Genomic DNA, 17,403 nt, shown 5'->3' with positions numbered 1-17,403 from the left:
CCATGGGCCATGCCTAGGCCTGGAGGCTGGGCACGCGGGCCAGCACGGCACGACCCGTTTATTATTCTCTTTTTTCAGAATTTTATATATACATAACGTAAATTAGAATCTAAGAATAGGCTTAAAATACAACCCAATAGACAAAAAAATGTGCCACGGACCGCTCTGTTTAATAATTAGGCCGTGCCTGGACCAAGAGCAGTGCTTCGTAACCGGCACGGCACAGCTTGTTTATTAAACGTGCCACGATGGGCGGGCCCGGCACGATTAGCACGGGCCAGGCCGGGCCGTTTGGCCAGGTCTGCCCCAACCCCATCCCTCCCCCGTCTTCCTCCTCCAGTCCTCCTTTGGCCCGCCCTTTATAAAAGCCAACAACTACCCCGCGGCACACCGTTGCTTCCTCTCCCTTTCCATTTCCTTCCTTGTCATTTCCTCCAATCGAATTGGTTCCCCAAATCTTAGGGTTAGGGTTTCGTCTATTCCGTACCTTCCTCCCATATTAGCGCGTCTGGTCCCTGAGCTTGCTTTGCGCGTGGGATGATGGGCACTGCCGTGGACCTAGGACGGAGGCAGGGCGACAGCCGCTTCTACGACGCTGCCAGGGCTCGACGAGGGCACCATCACGGCCTTCCCAAGTCGAGGTGCGCAGCCGCCGCCGTTACCCAGGAGAAGGCGCCGGAGGAGCCCTCCCGGTTGCCAGCGTCCCCCGTAGGAGTTGCAGGCAACCTCAAGAGGTTCGTGGCAGCCGTTACGCTGTCCGTGCCGGCGGAGTACCCCTCCGAGGTTCGCCTATTGACCCCCGCCACACCGTAGGATTGGATCGTTATGACTTGTGAGGGTGCGACTGTTCCTGAATCACTGGTGGATTTGGCGATGCAGAGAGGAGAGTGGAGGGGTTGCGGCGTGGATGCCAACCGGGAGAGGCCCTACTTCGTTCTTGACGACCTATGGGAGGCGTACAAGGAGTGGAGTGCGTATGGTGCCGGGGTGCCGCTCGTTCTTGACGGGTGCGACGGGGTCGTGCAGTACTATGTGCCTTACTTGTCCGCCATCGAGCTCTATGGAGACTCATCAGTCCTGCAGTCATCGTCCAACCCAAGGTTGTTCGTGTTTCTTCTAATACACACTGGTAACAGCTTATTTTTGTGTTGATTTGAGTGCTATGGGTCCAAGTAGAAAGTGTAAATGGCATCGATTTCTTTTCTGCTAGAAGTAAATGAGTTCGAGTTAACTTAATGACTTCCATATTAGTAGTACGTACAAAGAAGCGCACTTAATCTCCAATGGTTCTGTGATGTGTGTATGCGTAGATGTTATCTATGGAGCCATAAGATCACTGTCCTGATTTCTTATTGTACGTATTTATCTTTAGTTCTCCAATACACTGCCAGTTCTTATGGTTGCCTATGGGTGCTTAGGATGATTGACATTTCTTATTTAACGTTTCTATGTACTTACTAGTTATTTCCTGACGTCAAGTTGGCCTAGCCTATTGTACGAGCCTGCAAACTAATAAGACAATATTTGCAACATGTTTCTCTTGTGGGGGGGTTTTCATCCTTTATCAACGAATTTGAATATAGTATGAATTCAGAACTTCAAGTGCTTTTTATCTGGTGGTATGTATTCTTATGTTACAATGAGACTTCTACCTGTCTCAAAAGTGTATTTTGTGCTTAGATTAATTCAGAAAATATATTTGTGTTCAAAGGGAAACAAGAAGTAACTACAAATCAGATTGATATTTTGTTGTTTATGTCAACGCCAGCGCCTGTCTTGGCATTTCTAGCATTTTTTAGTAGTACCATAGAAAGATAGCTCAAGCTGCTTATGCACCTCTTCCTTATTATAACAGTTATGTAAGTTTTTATAGTCATCAGATTCCATATAGCCATTTTGTATTTCTGTTTTCCGTTTTTAGAGTAGGATCTGTGGCTCTAATTAAAGCCTTTGTACAATTCACCTCTGCTCATGACAAAACAAGACATAATCATCTGCAAGGGGTTTATGATTTAAGGGGATTATTTTTGAGGTGGAGGTGTTGTCTAAAGCATAAGAAAAGTAAGATGCAAAACAAGAATAAATTGAAAGATCCCTGTAAACATACTGCAACTACTAAGTAACTCAAAATGTTTAGTCATATCTGCAATTCATAACATGAAAATAGTATTAAAATCACTCAATATTGTTTACTCCCAAAATGCACATCACAAATTCGCAATGTACCGATGTACAATGCAGAATTTGAATCAATTATACCTTTCCCTTTGCCTTTGCTAGCCCCTTATCATTCATGTCCATTTGATCTTCTACCTTTCACCTTCACCGGCAACGCTTCCGTGCCACCCACCGCTGGCCAAACGACACTACTGTGCACTGCGACCTCTGTGTACCCCATGCTGGTGTTGACGTTGCGCTTCAGCCGCTGCCTGTGTGCCGCAGCCGCTAGGGTTCATCCATACTGCTTCATAGTGCGTGTGTTCGCTCGGCTGACAAGCTTTGTCTGCTTCGGTACTTGCTAATCAGTGTAGCAGCAGAAGTTCATCGGCTCACAACCCAAATCATAAGGCCAACCTGCACCAGGCGACCTGGCTGGACCACATTCTTCTTTTATCGTCCCCAGTGAGAATGACGACTCAATGAGTCAATGACCCGACCTCTACATACCTGTAGCTATTCTTTTGCATCAATTCGAAGTCGGGCGGCCGCCTCACCTTGCCCTATGGAGTTCTCTTCCCATATTTATGTGCACACCTGTTTCCATTTATAAATCTATTTTAGCTTTGTCATTTATTGTCCTGTGATAACAAGTATTGTGCCAGTTATTGATTTTTCTCAAGAATATTCCATCGTGGCATGCAATTCTTAACTATGTGTGCATCAACCTTTTGAAGCAGACATATGATGGACGACAGTGATGAAGATTTCCATGATTCCAGCAGTGATGGTAGCAGTGATTATGAACATGCAAGGGTCAAACACTTTGCTCAGGAAGGCTTCTCAAGGGATGTTGGTGAATCTGGAGTTACTCATGGCCACTTGCTCTTTCAGTACCTCGAGTTTGATTCTCCGTTTTGCCGTGAACCTTTGACTGATAAGGCAAGAAGTTACAACTTTGTGTAGTTTTCATGGTATTTTCGTGTTCTGACAAATTTGTTGTTCAGATTTCTAGCCTTTCAGCCAGATTTTCAGGATTGAGGACCCTTAGGAGTTGTGATTTATCAGCGCGTAGTTGGATGAGCATCGCTTGGTACATTCTCTCTATATATACAAAATTGGTGCTGGATGGATGATTGCAGCAACTAATAGGTTAAATTCCTTATGCATTGTGTAGGTACCCAATTTATCGTATCCCTACTGGACCAACATTAAAAGATTTAGATGCCTGCTTTCTCACTTTCCATCAGCTTTCAAATTGCCCGCAAGGAGGTAATTAAATTTGACCTTTGTTCCTCGGATCATAGGTTGAATTAGCTCATAATGCTTGCTTCACTAGCATCGTCCTGCACTGTTTCAGATAGATGCCCCCAACACTCTCAGATTCCCAACTAAACCTGCCCCATCACTATGCATGTTTATTGTAAATTCAGTTATCATGTTCATGATCAGATTAAGTAGACATGTGAAGTCTGAAGAATTCTATATCTAAATATCCTTTATCCTTTCTCTTTCTTCTAGTCCTCGTTCTTAAAAGTGAGCAAGTGTCAGGAGTCAAGTTCAAGTGTAGCACTTATCTTTATTATAGTAAACATTGTTAGTCTTACTCTGAAGTGTTTGTAGATTCACAAGCATTAATCAAGTGTGAGTTGAAGCTAACATGTACTTAGGATAAGATTGGTTTGATTATCGCCCAATGAACATGGGGAGTCTTACTTTTGGCTAGTGCTTATTTTTCTGATTGTTGGGCATGTACATACATTTAGCATGTTTTCAGTGCACTGGGGAAAGAAATGAATAGGACATAAAACAGCTATCTACTATTAATTGAGTCATTCCATTTTCAGTTGGTGCCTAGCTGCCCTGGCAACTCACATCTGTGACCAGCTAGAATCTGTAAACCCAATTAATAGCAAAAAAATAGGTTTTGATTTTGACAAACCTCGATGCTAGGAATTCTTGAGCTATGAAATGACTATATATGGTAGTTGTATCACTGCTTTAACAAGTTCTAATGTTTTGGATGCACTGAGGTTTACCTACTGTGAGCTGTCATTTATAGAAAGAAAAAGAGAGCTTTATGTTTTTATTGCTTTTCTCTATATATACTCCCTTCGTTCCCAAATATTTGTCTTTCTAGAGATTTCAACAAGTGACTACATGCGAAGCAAAATAAGTGAATCTACACTCTAAAATATGTCTACATACATCCATATGTTGTAGTCCATTTAAAAAGTCTAGAAAGACAAATATTTGGGAACGGAGGGAGTAGTTTCCAGTGCATGTCTATGCCCTCTTCTATGTTAGTTAACCTTGTTAGTGAGCAATGAGATAATGGAACCTAAATGCTGTCATCCTGTTTTGCCTACCTGCCTAAATGCCGCCATCTGAATTTTATCTGCATTCCTGTGTCCAGATAATCTGTGGGCTCCTGATAATCTGTGGGCTCCTGATAGCACACCAAACATACCACTCCCAGTTTTTGGTTTGGCTTCCTACAAGTTTAGCAACTCAGTCTGGTCCTCAACTGATGGTGATTGGAAACTGGCTAGCTGCTTAAGGCAAGCTGCTGCCGATTGGCTGAGAGACAGCCATGCTGGCCATCCAGATTATCAGTTCTTTGTCTCCCGTGGTGCATACAACAGGTAGTGACACCAAATCTGTGCTTTCCGCAGAGCTCATGAAAGAATGTCCGAAGAGTGTCTTGTGAACATGATTAAGTTCCAAGTGACTGACTGGTTGACTGCTTCCAAATCTGATGCATGTTACCACAAGATTTGAAGCTTGGATGGTGAGAAGTAACCTGTCCTGCTTTGTAAATTGCACTAATAGGTAGATTTCGGCCGTCTATGTTTTTATACTTGTAGTCAGTTGGTCTGTGGGAAGCTGGTCTGAGAATGAAAAAAAGGAAAAAAGAAAAGAGAAGAAATGAAAAAAGGTGGTGAAAAAGCTTGCACTTCAGATGTAGTTTGAGCTGTCCAACTTATGTAATACAAATAGTATGGGGACAAATTTTGATGAAAACACCCCTCATTGTCTGTACACATATCAAGTGTTGCTGGCATTGGAGTATGTGTTGAAGAAAACTTATACTCCCTCCCAAAATAAGTGTCTCAATTTTGTACTAAAGTTAGTACAAAGTTGAGACACTTTGAGATGGAGGAAGTAGTTAGCATGCTGTCATAGTGTACGTGTAAACCTGTGAACTGCTGTGTGTGATAGATTGTGTTCCTAGTCCATGATATTACCTTGGTCTCAAACCGCGAGTATCTATGTAAGCTAAGTTCATGTCCTGGTAACTGGAAGATTACTAAAATCAGGCTAAAGCTAAAGCTGCAAGCACTCAAAATGAGTGTTTAAAAGGTAGAGACAAATAGAGACCAACGATGAAGAGTAAAAACTGTCGAAAATTCGTATCCAAGCATGAGCTCAGATGCTCAGTTATCACCTCCCATCTGTTCGCTTTGACAAGGGCATCGTGTCTAGTATAGCTTTAGTATTCCTGTCAATTAGTGAGTATGCCGCACCACACAATAACTGCACTGATACCACACTATTGATTGGAGTGATTAATCTTTATGTATTTGCATTTTGCAGCATACATCCAACCGATGCTGGAAAAAGAGGCCGCGGCAGTTTCTGTTAAATTGTGATTCAAATTTTATTGTATTGGATTAGACGTAGTACATACGATGTGGGCCTTTGCGTTGGTATTGACGTGTATGAATATAACTTGTTTACTTGTCCTTCAAGAACTTTTATGTATCGCCCTTATATATATCCCATGTAGTCACACGTAAAGACGGTGTGTCGTCTCGTGCTTATAATACTAATAGTAATTGCGCCTACTTGTGTCCGTGTTTTTCTTTCATAAGGGTTTTTACGTAAAAATTTATGTCTCTCGTGTCTCGTTTTATCTAACAAGTGAAATACATAACAAGTTGCAGATACGAAATTGAGACGAGAAATTAGGGTTACGTGTGCCGCGCACTCGTCTCTGGTGATCCGACGAATCCGAAGTCGGATCGATTCTGCCGCTGCCGCCGCCGTACGAAGCCGAGACCGACAGGAGTTCGAGGGAATCGATAGCCGCTTCCATCGGGTACTATTCACATGATCACGTGGTTAGATTAATTTGCAGCCGTTTCGCTGAGTTGCTGGCCTGCTCGATTCAAATCCCAAGGGAATCAACCGTAACTACTGCTCGTTCAAAGTCCCCCGAGGTGCATGATTGATTTGATTACTGCTGTTGTCCACGTCATCAGAAAAGGGCATCAACCGAAGCAACTACTAGTACTCTACTCACGTGGAGGAAAGGCCAGTACTAGTTCAGATTTTTTGTTCTTTGTCCGTTGCTACGTCCATTGCCCGTAAACACTATCACTATCAGGTGCTATTTATCCTATTTTTCGTTTGCTCTGCATATTAATTCTGTCAAGAATTATTCTACTTTGGCTTGTACTACTTTGTATACACAAATTTATCGATTCATGACTTCCATGAAGTACGATCTTCTGTTGTTGGACCATGACACAAGGTTTACTCTATGGCAAGTCAAGATGCGAGCGTTGTGGCACATGCTGACTATGATGAAGCACTGGATAGTTTTGGGAAGAACCGGATCTAGGATTGGACCGATGAGGAGAAAAGAATTGATCGTAAGGCTTTGTCACAAATTCAACTTCATTTGCATAATAATATTTTGCAGGAAGTTTTGAGCGAGAAAACTGCCGCCGCTCTATGGTTAAAGCTGGAAGGGATTTGCATGACTAAAGATCTCACCAGTAAGATGCATCTGAAGCAAAAATTATTCCAGCACAGGTTACCCGAGGGAGGTAATGTTTTGAATCATGTTTCAGAATTTAAAGAGATCATATCTAATCTAGCTACAATGAAGGTTAAGTATGAAGAGGAAGACTCTGCTTTAATGTTACTTTGTTCACTACCAAGTTCTTATACCAATTTTAGAGACACCATATTATACAGTCGTGATACTCTCACACTTGATGAAGTTTATGAAGCTTTGAATTCTAAGGAGAATATGAAATTAATGGTGCCTCATGATGGTTCAAGTTCATCCCAAGCAGAGGGATTACCTGTTCTTAGCAGGACAAAGGGGAAGAATTCACATAATGGAAACAGGGGCAAAAGTAAGAACGGCTACAGGGGCCGGTCGCAATCCAGAGACAAGAAGTATTGCAGATATTGCAAGAGAGACGGTCATGACATCTCAGAATGTTTTAAGTTACAGAACAAAGAAAAGAGGAAAGGTAACAAACAATGTGAAAATTCTGCTAATGTTGCTCGTGATGATTCCGATGATGCTCTTATCGTTATTGCTGGATGTGCTGAGACCAATGATGAGTGGATACTTGACACTGCATGCACTTTTCATATGTGCCCGCATAGAGATTGGTTTACTATTTTTGATTCTACTACTGCTGCTGGTTCTGTTTTGGGTTTTGATAATCCACCATGCAAGATTGAAGGCATAGGTTCCATTCGAATCAAGATGTTTGATGGCACAATCAAAACTTTGACAGATGTTCGGTATATTCCGAAGATGAAGAGAAATCTTATCTCTATGAGTGCCCTTGATGCAAAGGGGTACAAGTATTCAGGTGGAGATAGCGTGTTGAAAGTCACCAAAGGTTCTCTTATTGTGATGAAAGGTGACTTAAGTTCGACCGATGGTCTTTATTACCTTCGAGGTTCTACCGTTTCAGGTAACGCTACTCCAGTTATTTCAAATAATTCCGATTGTGATGCTGCTAACCTTTGGGATATGCGTCTTGGACGTATGAGTGAACTTGGTTTAGCAGAGTTAAATAAAAGAGGTCTTCTTGATGGATATGAACCTGGTAAATTGAAATTTTGTGAGCATTGTATCTTCGACAAGCACAAGAGGGCGAAGTTCAACACTTCGACTCACACAACTAAAGATATTCTTGATTATGTGCATTTTGATTTATGGGGACCATCTTGCAGAAAGTCACTAGGTGGTGCTAGTTACATGCTGACAATTATTGATGATTATTTGAGAAAAGTTTGGCCTTATTTCTTGAAGCATAAATATGAAGCATTCTCAACATTTAAGGAGTGAAAGATTATGATTGAGAGGCAAATTAAAAGGAAGGTAAAAATACTTCGCACTGATAATGGTATGGAATTCTGTTCTAAGAAATTTAAGAATTATTGCAAGTCCAAAGGCATTGTCAGACATCACACCGTTCCTTATACTCAACAAAAACGGTGTTGCTGAGCGTATGAACATGACCATTATTTCCAGAGCCCGTTGCATGTTGTCCAATGCAGGTTTGCATAGGCGTTTTTGGGCTGAGGCCGCTTCCACTGCTTGTTATCTCATTAACCGTTCACCATCTATTGCTCTTATAATAAGAAAACTCCAATTGAGGTACGGTCTAGTTCACTTGCTGATTATTCACAGTTGAGAGTTTTTGGTTGCATTGCTTATGCTCATGTTGATTATGGAAAGTTGGAGCCTAGGGCTGTTAAGTGCATCTTTCTTGGTTATAAGTCTGGTGTTAAAGGTTATAAATTGTCAAATCCGGAAACCCAGAAGGTTGTTATTAGCAGAAATGTTATATTTAATGAAACTGCTATGTTACATGATGTTCCATCTACTAATGTTCCTATTGAGAGTGAACAACAACCTATTGTTCTGCAGACTACTGTTCAGGTGGAGCATGTTATTGATTCAGGTGATACATCCGATAATGAAAATATTGATGCACATGTTGATCCCGTCGTTGATGATGATCATGTCACTCCCACTCCAAATCAGCCTATTGTTCCACCCAGTTGGAATCTTGCACGTGACAAAGTTAGACGGGGTACTAATAAACCTGACAATTTAATTGAAGAGTGCAATATTGTTTCTTTTGCTTTATTTGTTGTAGAAGAAATTGAAGGTAATTCTGAGCCTTCTTCATATTCCGAGGCTACTATTTCTGGTGATAGTAATAAGTGGATGACTGCTATGCATGATGAGATGGAATCACTTGAAAAGAATGACACTTGGGATTTAGTAAGATTACCTAGAGAGAAGAAACCCATTTGTTGCAAGTGGGTTTTCAAGAGGAAAGAAGGTGTTTCTCCTAATGATGAAACAATATATAAAGCAAGGTTAGTTGCTAAAGGTTACAACCAGATTCCAGGTATTGACTATAACAAAGTCTTTTCTCCTATTGTGAAGCATAGCTCTATTCGCACTTTACTCAATATTGTTGCCATGCATGATTTTGAGCTTGAACAATTGGATGTTAAAACTGCATTTTTACATGGAGAATTAGAAGAGGATATTTATATGAAAGAACCTGAAAGTTTTGTTATTCCTGGAAAAGAAAAGCTTGTCTGTAAGTTAAAGAAATCTCTTTATGGATTAAAACAATCCCCTAGACAGTGGTACAAGAGTTTTGACACCTTTATGCTCTCTCAAGGTTTCAAAAGGTCTAATTATGATAGTTGTGTTTATTTGAAAACTGTCAATGGTTCAACTATTTATTTGCTCCTTTATGTTGATGATATGCTAATTGTTGCAAAAAGTATGTCAGATATTGATGAACTGAAGAATCAATTGAGTAATGAATTTGAGATGAAGGATTTGGATGCAGCAAAAAAAATACTTGGCATGGAAATATCCAGAGATAGACCATCTGGAAAAGTATATCTAAGTCAGAAGGGATATATTGATAAAGTTCTTCGTCGTTTTAATACGCATAATGCCAAGCCGGTGAGTACTCCGTTAGCTGCACACTTCAAATTATCATCAGCTTTATGTCCTAAGTCAGATGCAGATATTGAGTACATGTCTAGAGTTCCCTATTCAAGTGCAGTTGGTTCACTTATGTATGTGAAAGTGCAACTATCCCTGGGTGGTTTTGGTAATTACTAAAAACATATAGCTCATTGAATTAATGCTATTTCAAGACGATCATTTCAGAAAGTTCAATGATTGGCATGGCATGGATTAGGAATGTGGACCCCTCAAAATGCTAAGGACACATATTGGCTCAAGCTCAAGACTCTACATTTTCATTTTAGTGATCCAAGATCACATTGAGTCCATAGGAAAAGCCAATATTATTAAAAGGGGATGAGGTGTTGCTTAATGGCTTGCTTGCCCAAAATGCTTAGTGATATGCTCCAAAAGCCCTCAACCACTTTCTCATATCCACATATGTCCCAAACCAAAAGTCAAACTCTGCCCCACCGAAATTATCTATCTGGTGCCACCGAGTTCATTTGACATAGCCACTGCCATAAACCCTAGTCACTTCGGTCGCACCGAGATGGAATTGCAAACTCTCTGTTTCTCTTCGTAACGTTTCGGTCTAACCGAGATGAGCGATCGGTCCCACCGAGTTCGCAATGCAAACTCTCTATTTCGTAACATTTTGGTCCAACCGAAATGAGTGAATTGGTCCCACCGAGTTTGCATGACCAACTCTCTGTTTGCCAATTATAGAAATCAGTCCTACTGAGTTTATGTGATCGGTCTCACCGAGATTACGTTATTCCCTAATGAAATTGGTCCTACCGAGTTGACATGCCGGTCCCACCGAAAATCCTAACGTTCACATTTTGAACTAAATCGGTCTGACCGAGTTTCATGATTCGGTCCCACCGAGTTTGGTGATTTGTGTGTAGTGGTTAGATTTTGTGTGGAGGCTATATATACCTCTCCACCCTTCCTTCATTGGAAAGGAGAGCCATCAAAACATGCCTACACTTCCAACATACATTTTCTGAGAGAGAACCACCTACTCATGTGTTGAGATCAAGATATTCCATTTCAACCATATGAATCTTGATCTCTAGCCTTCCCCAAGTTGCTTTCCACTCAAATCACCTTTCCACCAAATCCAAATCCGTGAGAGAGAGAGAGTTGAGTGTTGGGGAGACTATCATTTGAAGCACAAGAGCAAGGAGTTCATCATCAACACACAATCTATTACCTTTTGGAGAGTGGTGTCTCCTAGATTGGTTAGGTGTCACTTGGGGGCCTCCGACAAGATTGTGGAGTTGAACCAAGGAGTTTGTAAGGGCAATGTAACACCCACGATGCGGCTATATCTCCCACGTGTCGGAGCACGACTTAGAGGCATAACCACATAGTAGGCATGTCGCAAGAGGGATAATCTTTACACATCTCATGTACCGAATAAGAGAGGGATAAAGAGTTGGCTTACAATCGCCACTTCACACAATACATAAATATAGCATTACATCATCTAGAATACAATCAAGGTCCGACTATGGAACCAAATAAAGAAAGACAACCCCTAATGCTAGATCCCCGATCGCCCCGACTGGGCTCCACTACTGATCAAAAGGAAACAAAACAAAACAACGACCAAGGTATTCATCGAGCTCCTCCTTGAGCTCGGTTGCGTCACCTGCACTGGTATCATCGGCACCTGCAACTGTTTGGAAGTATCTGTGAGTCACGGGGACTCAGCAATCGCACAGCCTCGCGATCAAGACTATTTAAGCTTAAAGGTAGGACAGGGTAGTGAGGTGGAGCTGCAGCAAGCACTAGCATATATGGTGGCTAACTTATGCAAATGAGAGCGAGAAGAGAAGCAAAGCACGGTCGAGAAGCTATAAAGATCAAGAAGTGACCCTGAAACTACTTACGTTCAAGCATAACACGAGACCGTGCTCTCTTCCCGGGCTCCGCCGAAAAGAGACCATCACGATTACACACGTTGTTGATTCATTTTTAATTAAGTTAAGTGTCAAGTTCTCTACAACCGGATATTAACAAATTCCCATCTGCCCATAACCGCGGGCACGACTTTTGAAAGTTCAAAACCCTGCAGGGGTGTCCCAACTTAGCCCATCACAAGCTCTCACGGTCAACGAAGGATATTCCTTCTCCCAGGATGACCCGATCAGACTCGGAATCCCGGTTACACACTACTAGGGAAAACCCTATACACAGAATCTTAGCAGCAGCGCGGCTCAAAAAGGAGCGCTGCTGCTAATTAGCAGTAGCGCAGGTGTGGAAAACCCGCTACTGACAAGTGCTTAGCAGTAGCGCGCTCGGCGTAACCCGCTCTGCTACAAATATCGACCGACAGTGCCCATCCAACTCCATTTAGTAGCAGCGCGGTGCCGCGAGCCGCACTACTGCTATAGTTGTAGCAGTAGCATGGTTTTTCTGAGGTCGTTGCTGCTAATTTTCAAATCGGGCACACTTTTGGTCCCGGTTAGCAGTAGCGCTTGTACCGAAAGCGCGTTGCTGCTACTTTTTTAGCAGCAGCGCGTTTTACGTACCGCGCTACTACTAATCCGCACCCACCACCTTTTCCCCACCCGTCCTCCCCTCCCCCAAATCCCTCCTCTCTTCCGCCACTCCCTCCTCTCTCTCTCCATACGTTCTCACATTGACCTCTTGCCCATGCACCCCTCCTCCTCCATGGCACTGAAAGAGGGCGCCGCCTCGCGCCACTGGCGTCTAGGAGCTCGCCGGTCTTCCACCGGCGTCTAGGAGGCCGCCGCCTCGTGCCACCACGCTGGAGACCTAACCACCGGTGACCAGCCCCGCTACTCCCTCCATCTCCTTCCTTTCTCCCTCGGTTTTCTTCTCTCTCTCTCTCTCTCCCTCTGGTTTGACTCACAATCCCATGTCCATGCCCGTGCAGGTAGTCGCCATGGACGACCATATCTGGCATGGTCGGGAAGAGAAGCCCCACGCCGCTGCCTTGCTCTTCCATGGAAACAGGCCCTCCTCCAACAGCCACCGCCGAATCTGGTCTGCCGCTGCTCGTTCATGCCTCCGGCGACCCCAACCATCGCTGGATCGAACAACTGCTGCCATTGACAACACGCACGGGATCAAGATATTTTTTTTGCTTTTGAAAGTAATAGTAGTAGCGCGGGGTATAAGACCCGCTACAGATAATTAGCAGTAGCGTTGTACTGCAACGCACGCTACAGCTAACCATGTATAGCAGTAGCGCGTGTCAACACACACTACTGCTATAAGTTAGCTGTGGCGCCGTATCAGTAGCGCGGGCGCCCGCGCTACTGATACACCCAAAATCCGTGCTACTGCTAGGCTTTTCCCTAGTAGTGACAAGACATTTCGACAATTGTAAAACAAAACCAGCAAAGCCGCCCGATGTGCCGACAAATCCCGATAGGAGTTGCATGTATCTCGTTCTCAGGGCACACCGGATGAGCGCTCCGTACAACTAAAACCAAACCTCGAGTTTCCCCGAGGGGGCGCTGCAAAGGACTCTAGTTTGGACCAACACTCAGAGGAGCACTGGCCCGGGGGTTTAAAATAAAGATGACCCTTGAGTCTGCAGAACCCAAGGGAAAAAGGCTTAGGTGGCAAATGGTTAAACCAAGGTTGGGCCTTGCTGGAGGAGTTTTATTCAAAGCGAACTGTCAAGGGGTTCCCATTATAACCAAACCGCGTAAGGAACGCAAAATCAAGGAACATAACACCGGTATGATGAAAACTAGGGCGGCAAGAGTGGAACAAAACACCAGGCATAAGGCTGAGCCTTCCACCCTTTACCAAGTATATAGATGCATTAAAGTAAACAATATATAGCAATGATATCCCAACAATATCCATGTTCCAACATGGAACAAACTTCATCTTCATTTGCAACTAGCAACGCTATAAGAGGGGTTGAGCAAAGCGGTAACATAGCCAAACAACGGTTTGCTAGGCAAGGTGGGTTAGAGGCTTGACATGGAAATATGGGAGGCATGATATAGCAAGTGGTAGGTATCGCGGCATAGAAATAGAGCGAGCAACTAGCAAGCAAAGATAGAAGTGATTTCGAGGGTATGGTCATCTTGCCTACAAAGTTCTCCGAGTTGACGTAAGCTGGAACCTCGTAAGCATACTCAACGGGTTCCTCGATCACGAACCCGTCTTGCGGCTCTACCCAAAGCAAGAACACAAGCAAAGGACCAACAATCAATCACGGTGCAATGCACGAGCAACATGATGCAAAACATGACATGATATGCGGGATGTGATATGCAATGCATATGCGTGCTCCGGGAGGAAAAGATTGAACCAGGCCTCACTTGGCAAACCAAGTATGCCGCTGGAAAGATGAGTTGATTTTGGTCGAAATCGATATAAAGATCACCGGAATCGGATGCACGGTTTGCAAATGGCAAGCAAAACAAGAATGGCACAAATATGCGATTAACAGCACAATGCCACATAGAATGCAACAAGAAACTAAGCTACTGCGCTCCAACATAGCAACAAATCACATGGAAGTGATCTACTCAAGATGCTTGACAAAAGAGGAACACTGAGCTACGGCTAAATCACGCAAGAGCAGGTTCAAACAAGCATGGCAAAAGTGCAAAAGATATTAGCTTCACAGACTTAGTGAAAATATCAACATGCCAGGAATTAACATCAGGAAGACATGTTTAGAGCAAGCTAACAACATGCTACAGGAACATATCATAGCAAAGCAAGGCATGACATGATTCTACTCAAAGCATATAACAAAAGTCCCTTACTGACCATAAGCCAAAAAGGATCAGAAGATATGATGGCACCCATGTAAACATAGCAAGTTTCGTTAACATGCCAGGAATTAACATCAGGAAGACATGTTTAGAGCAAGCTAACAACATGCTACAGGAACATATCATAGCAAAGCAAGGCATGACATGATTCTACTCAAAGCATATAACAAAAGTCCCTTACTGACCATAAGCCAAAAAGGATCAGAAGATATGATGGCACCCATGTAAACATAGCAAGTTTCGTTAACAAATTCAGACTTAGCACAAAACAGAGCATGGCATAATCAGAATTATGAAGGCATGTTTGAGAGCTCGATGCACTCAACACAAGGTATTGCGTGACAAGATAAGCATAGCATCAGCAAGATGGCATGTTCAAGAAGCTAACCAAGGCAATAGCAAGTTCATAGCATGCATGGATCAACTACAACATCCATGGCAAAATTGATTAACATGTAAACAATCTGCCAGGAACATTTTATAGCAAAAGTAGAGCAAGATTAAGTCATGCTAGGGTACTCCATAAATGCAAACAGAGACACGGATGGCTAGAGCATAACCATATGTTCAAATCATCCTTACTGAACATACTCAAAAGAAGCATGGATCTCACTGTAGCAACATGAATACATGGCATAAAAATAACAGCAGGCACAAGACAGTGAAATTCTGTCTCTGAAATCAGAAATATCATAAGAGCTACTTTGCATGCATGTGCTAGTCACCACATTGATCACAAAAATACATGGCATACACCCCTGTAAAGATGGCATGGCATAGGCCAAAACATATGTAGAGTTCATGCCCATATGCAGCACACAACAAATGTAGCAAAAATGACAAGTGCTCATACTCTGCTAAGAAACAAGAACTAACATTTTATAGCACTCTTGCAACAGTCATTTGGGCATCAAGATGGACTCAAACAAGCATGGCACAATGTAACAAAGTGAAGAGCACATCGTGATGAAAATTTGGATAAATTGCACGCACAAAACGTGATAGAGGCGAGGGTGTCCCGATGTTTCAATGAGATGGTGGCTATCGTTTTTGTGGGAGTCGACCTTGACGATCTGACTACGAACGTGCGAGACGTCGCGCCTTAGCAATCGCTAAACCAACTTCCGAGGGGTTATTGACCACGCCGGAGCACGATTAACCTGACCACGAGGGTCTGTTTCCTGCGAGAAAACAAAGAACAAGCAAGAAACTGAGATTGCAATCTGGATATTGCGAATATAATATGAAAGCTTGATTGATCAAGGTGGGGTTCTGTGACGTCTTGGTCTGGTCGTTGGACACAAACAAAGTATGCGAAGTTGCAGCTATGGCGAACTTTTAATCTAAACAAAACCCAAAGTCTAAACGATGCCCTAAGGGCTGTATATATGGAGGAGAGAGGGGGAATTTCGTGGCCCTTGGTGGAGGGGTCCGAAACCAACCCTAACTCTTGTTTCCCCACACATACGGACTCTAAAAACAGCATATACTTAAGTACTTCGAGAATACATGGGCCTGACCCAATAATAAGGTGACACAACACCTAAAATAGTCTCTGGACGAAATTTATGAAGTGGCATCTTGTATATTTCGTCCCATGCTTCATGCACTCATTATGGTGGCTTCAGAGTCTTGGAATCATCACTTGTAACTCCGTTCTTGTTCCCCTTGCGCATGCCATCATCTCCATGCTTGAACTTGCTCCAAGGTTCATATTTCTTGTCCAAGCTAGGCCCTTCATTTGTAAGCAAAACAAATATATCCAATTTAGGCAGCATCATATTCTCATGAACATTAGAATCATTACCAACAAACGAAAGTACCTGATAATTCAATTGGCGCGCGCGAGCTCTAGTAATTGGTCCAGTATGTATAGCAGCAGGGGCTGTGGGTGTAACAATGGTATTGATGTCCTCATCATCCTCCCCTTCTTGAAATGAAGTCATCATCGGCGAAAGTTCATCGTCGTCACCCAAATAAGGCTTCAAATCTGCAATGTTAAAAGTGGGACTAACCCCAAAATCTGCAGGCAGCTCAAGTTTATATGCATTATCATTTATTTACTCTAACACCTTAAAAGGACCATCAGCACGTGGCATTAGCTTTGATTTGCGGAAATTAGGAAATCTATCCTTACGCAAATGTAACCAAACAAGATCTCCAGGTGCAAACACAACATGTTTTCCACCCTTATCTCCAAAAAGTTTATATTTAGCATTCATACACTCAATGTTTTCCTTAGTTAACTCATGCATTTTTAAAATCAATTCAGCACGTTCTTTAGCATCAAAATTAACCTTCTCCGAAGATGGAAGAGGCAACAAATCAATAGGTGCACGAGGTAGGAAACCATACACAATTTCAAAAGGGCACATCTTAGTAGTAGAATGCAATGAACGATTATAAGCAAATTCAATATGAGGCAAGCATTCTTCCCACATTTTCTTGTTATTCTGCAAAACAACCCTAAGCATAGTAGACAATGTTCTATTGACTACTTCAGTTTGTCCATCAGTTTGGGGGTGACAAGTAGTACTAAAAAGCATCTTAGTCCCCAACTTAGCCCATAAACATCTCCAAAAGTGGCTAAGAAATTTAGTATCACGATCTGAAACAATAGTATTTGGCACACCATGCAAGCGAATAATTTCACGAAAGAACAAATCAGCAACATTAACAACATCATCGCTTTTTATGACATGGTAT

General features: G+C 42.7%; 2 protein-coding genes across 4 annotated transcripts; both read left to right on the top strand.

The window, feature by feature from the left end:
* Positions 1-371: 371 nt before the first annotated feature.
* On the top strand, positions 372-6,009 carry LOC125543792 (uncharacterized). 3 transcript variants are annotated; one of them, XR_007298776.2, is made up of 7 exons: positions 372-783; positions 880-1,103; positions 2,898-3,099; positions 3,165-3,250; positions 3,335-3,429; positions 4,574-4,948; positions 5,755-6,009. XR_007298776.2 is itself a non-coding variant. In XM_048707262.2 (6 exons), exons 1-6 carry the CDS (start codon positions 538-540, stop codon positions 4,804-4,806), a joined length of 1,086 nt encoding a protein of 361 aa, XP_048563219.2. In that variant the 5' UTR covers positions 372-537; the 3' UTR covers positions 4,807-5,219. The 3 variants fall into 3 exon arrangements, 2 of the variants coding, with proteins under 2 accessions (XP_048563219.2, XP_048563220.2); XM_048707262.2 differs by lacking the exon at positions 5,755-6,009 and having other exon boundaries at positions 4,574-5,219; XM_048707263.2 differs by lacking the exon at positions 5,755-6,009 and having other exon boundaries at positions 374-783; positions 880-1,100; positions 4,574-5,219.
* Positions 6,010-7,048: 1,039 nt separating this feature from the next.
* Positions 7,049-10,034, top strand: LOC147979520 (uncharacterized). The gene is made up of 4 exons (XM_087515250.1): positions 7,049-7,829; positions 8,709-9,533; positions 9,732-9,910; positions 10,014-10,034. Exons 1-4 carry the CDS (start codon positions 7,049-7,051, stop codon positions 10,032-10,034), a joined length of 1,806 nt encoding a protein of 601 aa, XP_087371376.1.
* Positions 10,035-17,403: the final 7,369 nt, after the last annotated feature.

Source organism: Triticum urartu, chromosome 3A (genome assembly GCF_056163025.1).
Source record: "Triticum urartu cultivar PI428250 chromosome 3A, HENAU_Tu73, whole genome shotgun sequence".
NCBI lineage: Eukaryota > Viridiplantae > Streptophyta > Magnoliopsida > Poales > Poaceae > Triticum > Triticum urartu.
The sequence above is the reverse complement of the archived record's forward strand: the minus strand, read 5'-3'. Positions and strand labels throughout refer to the sequence as shown.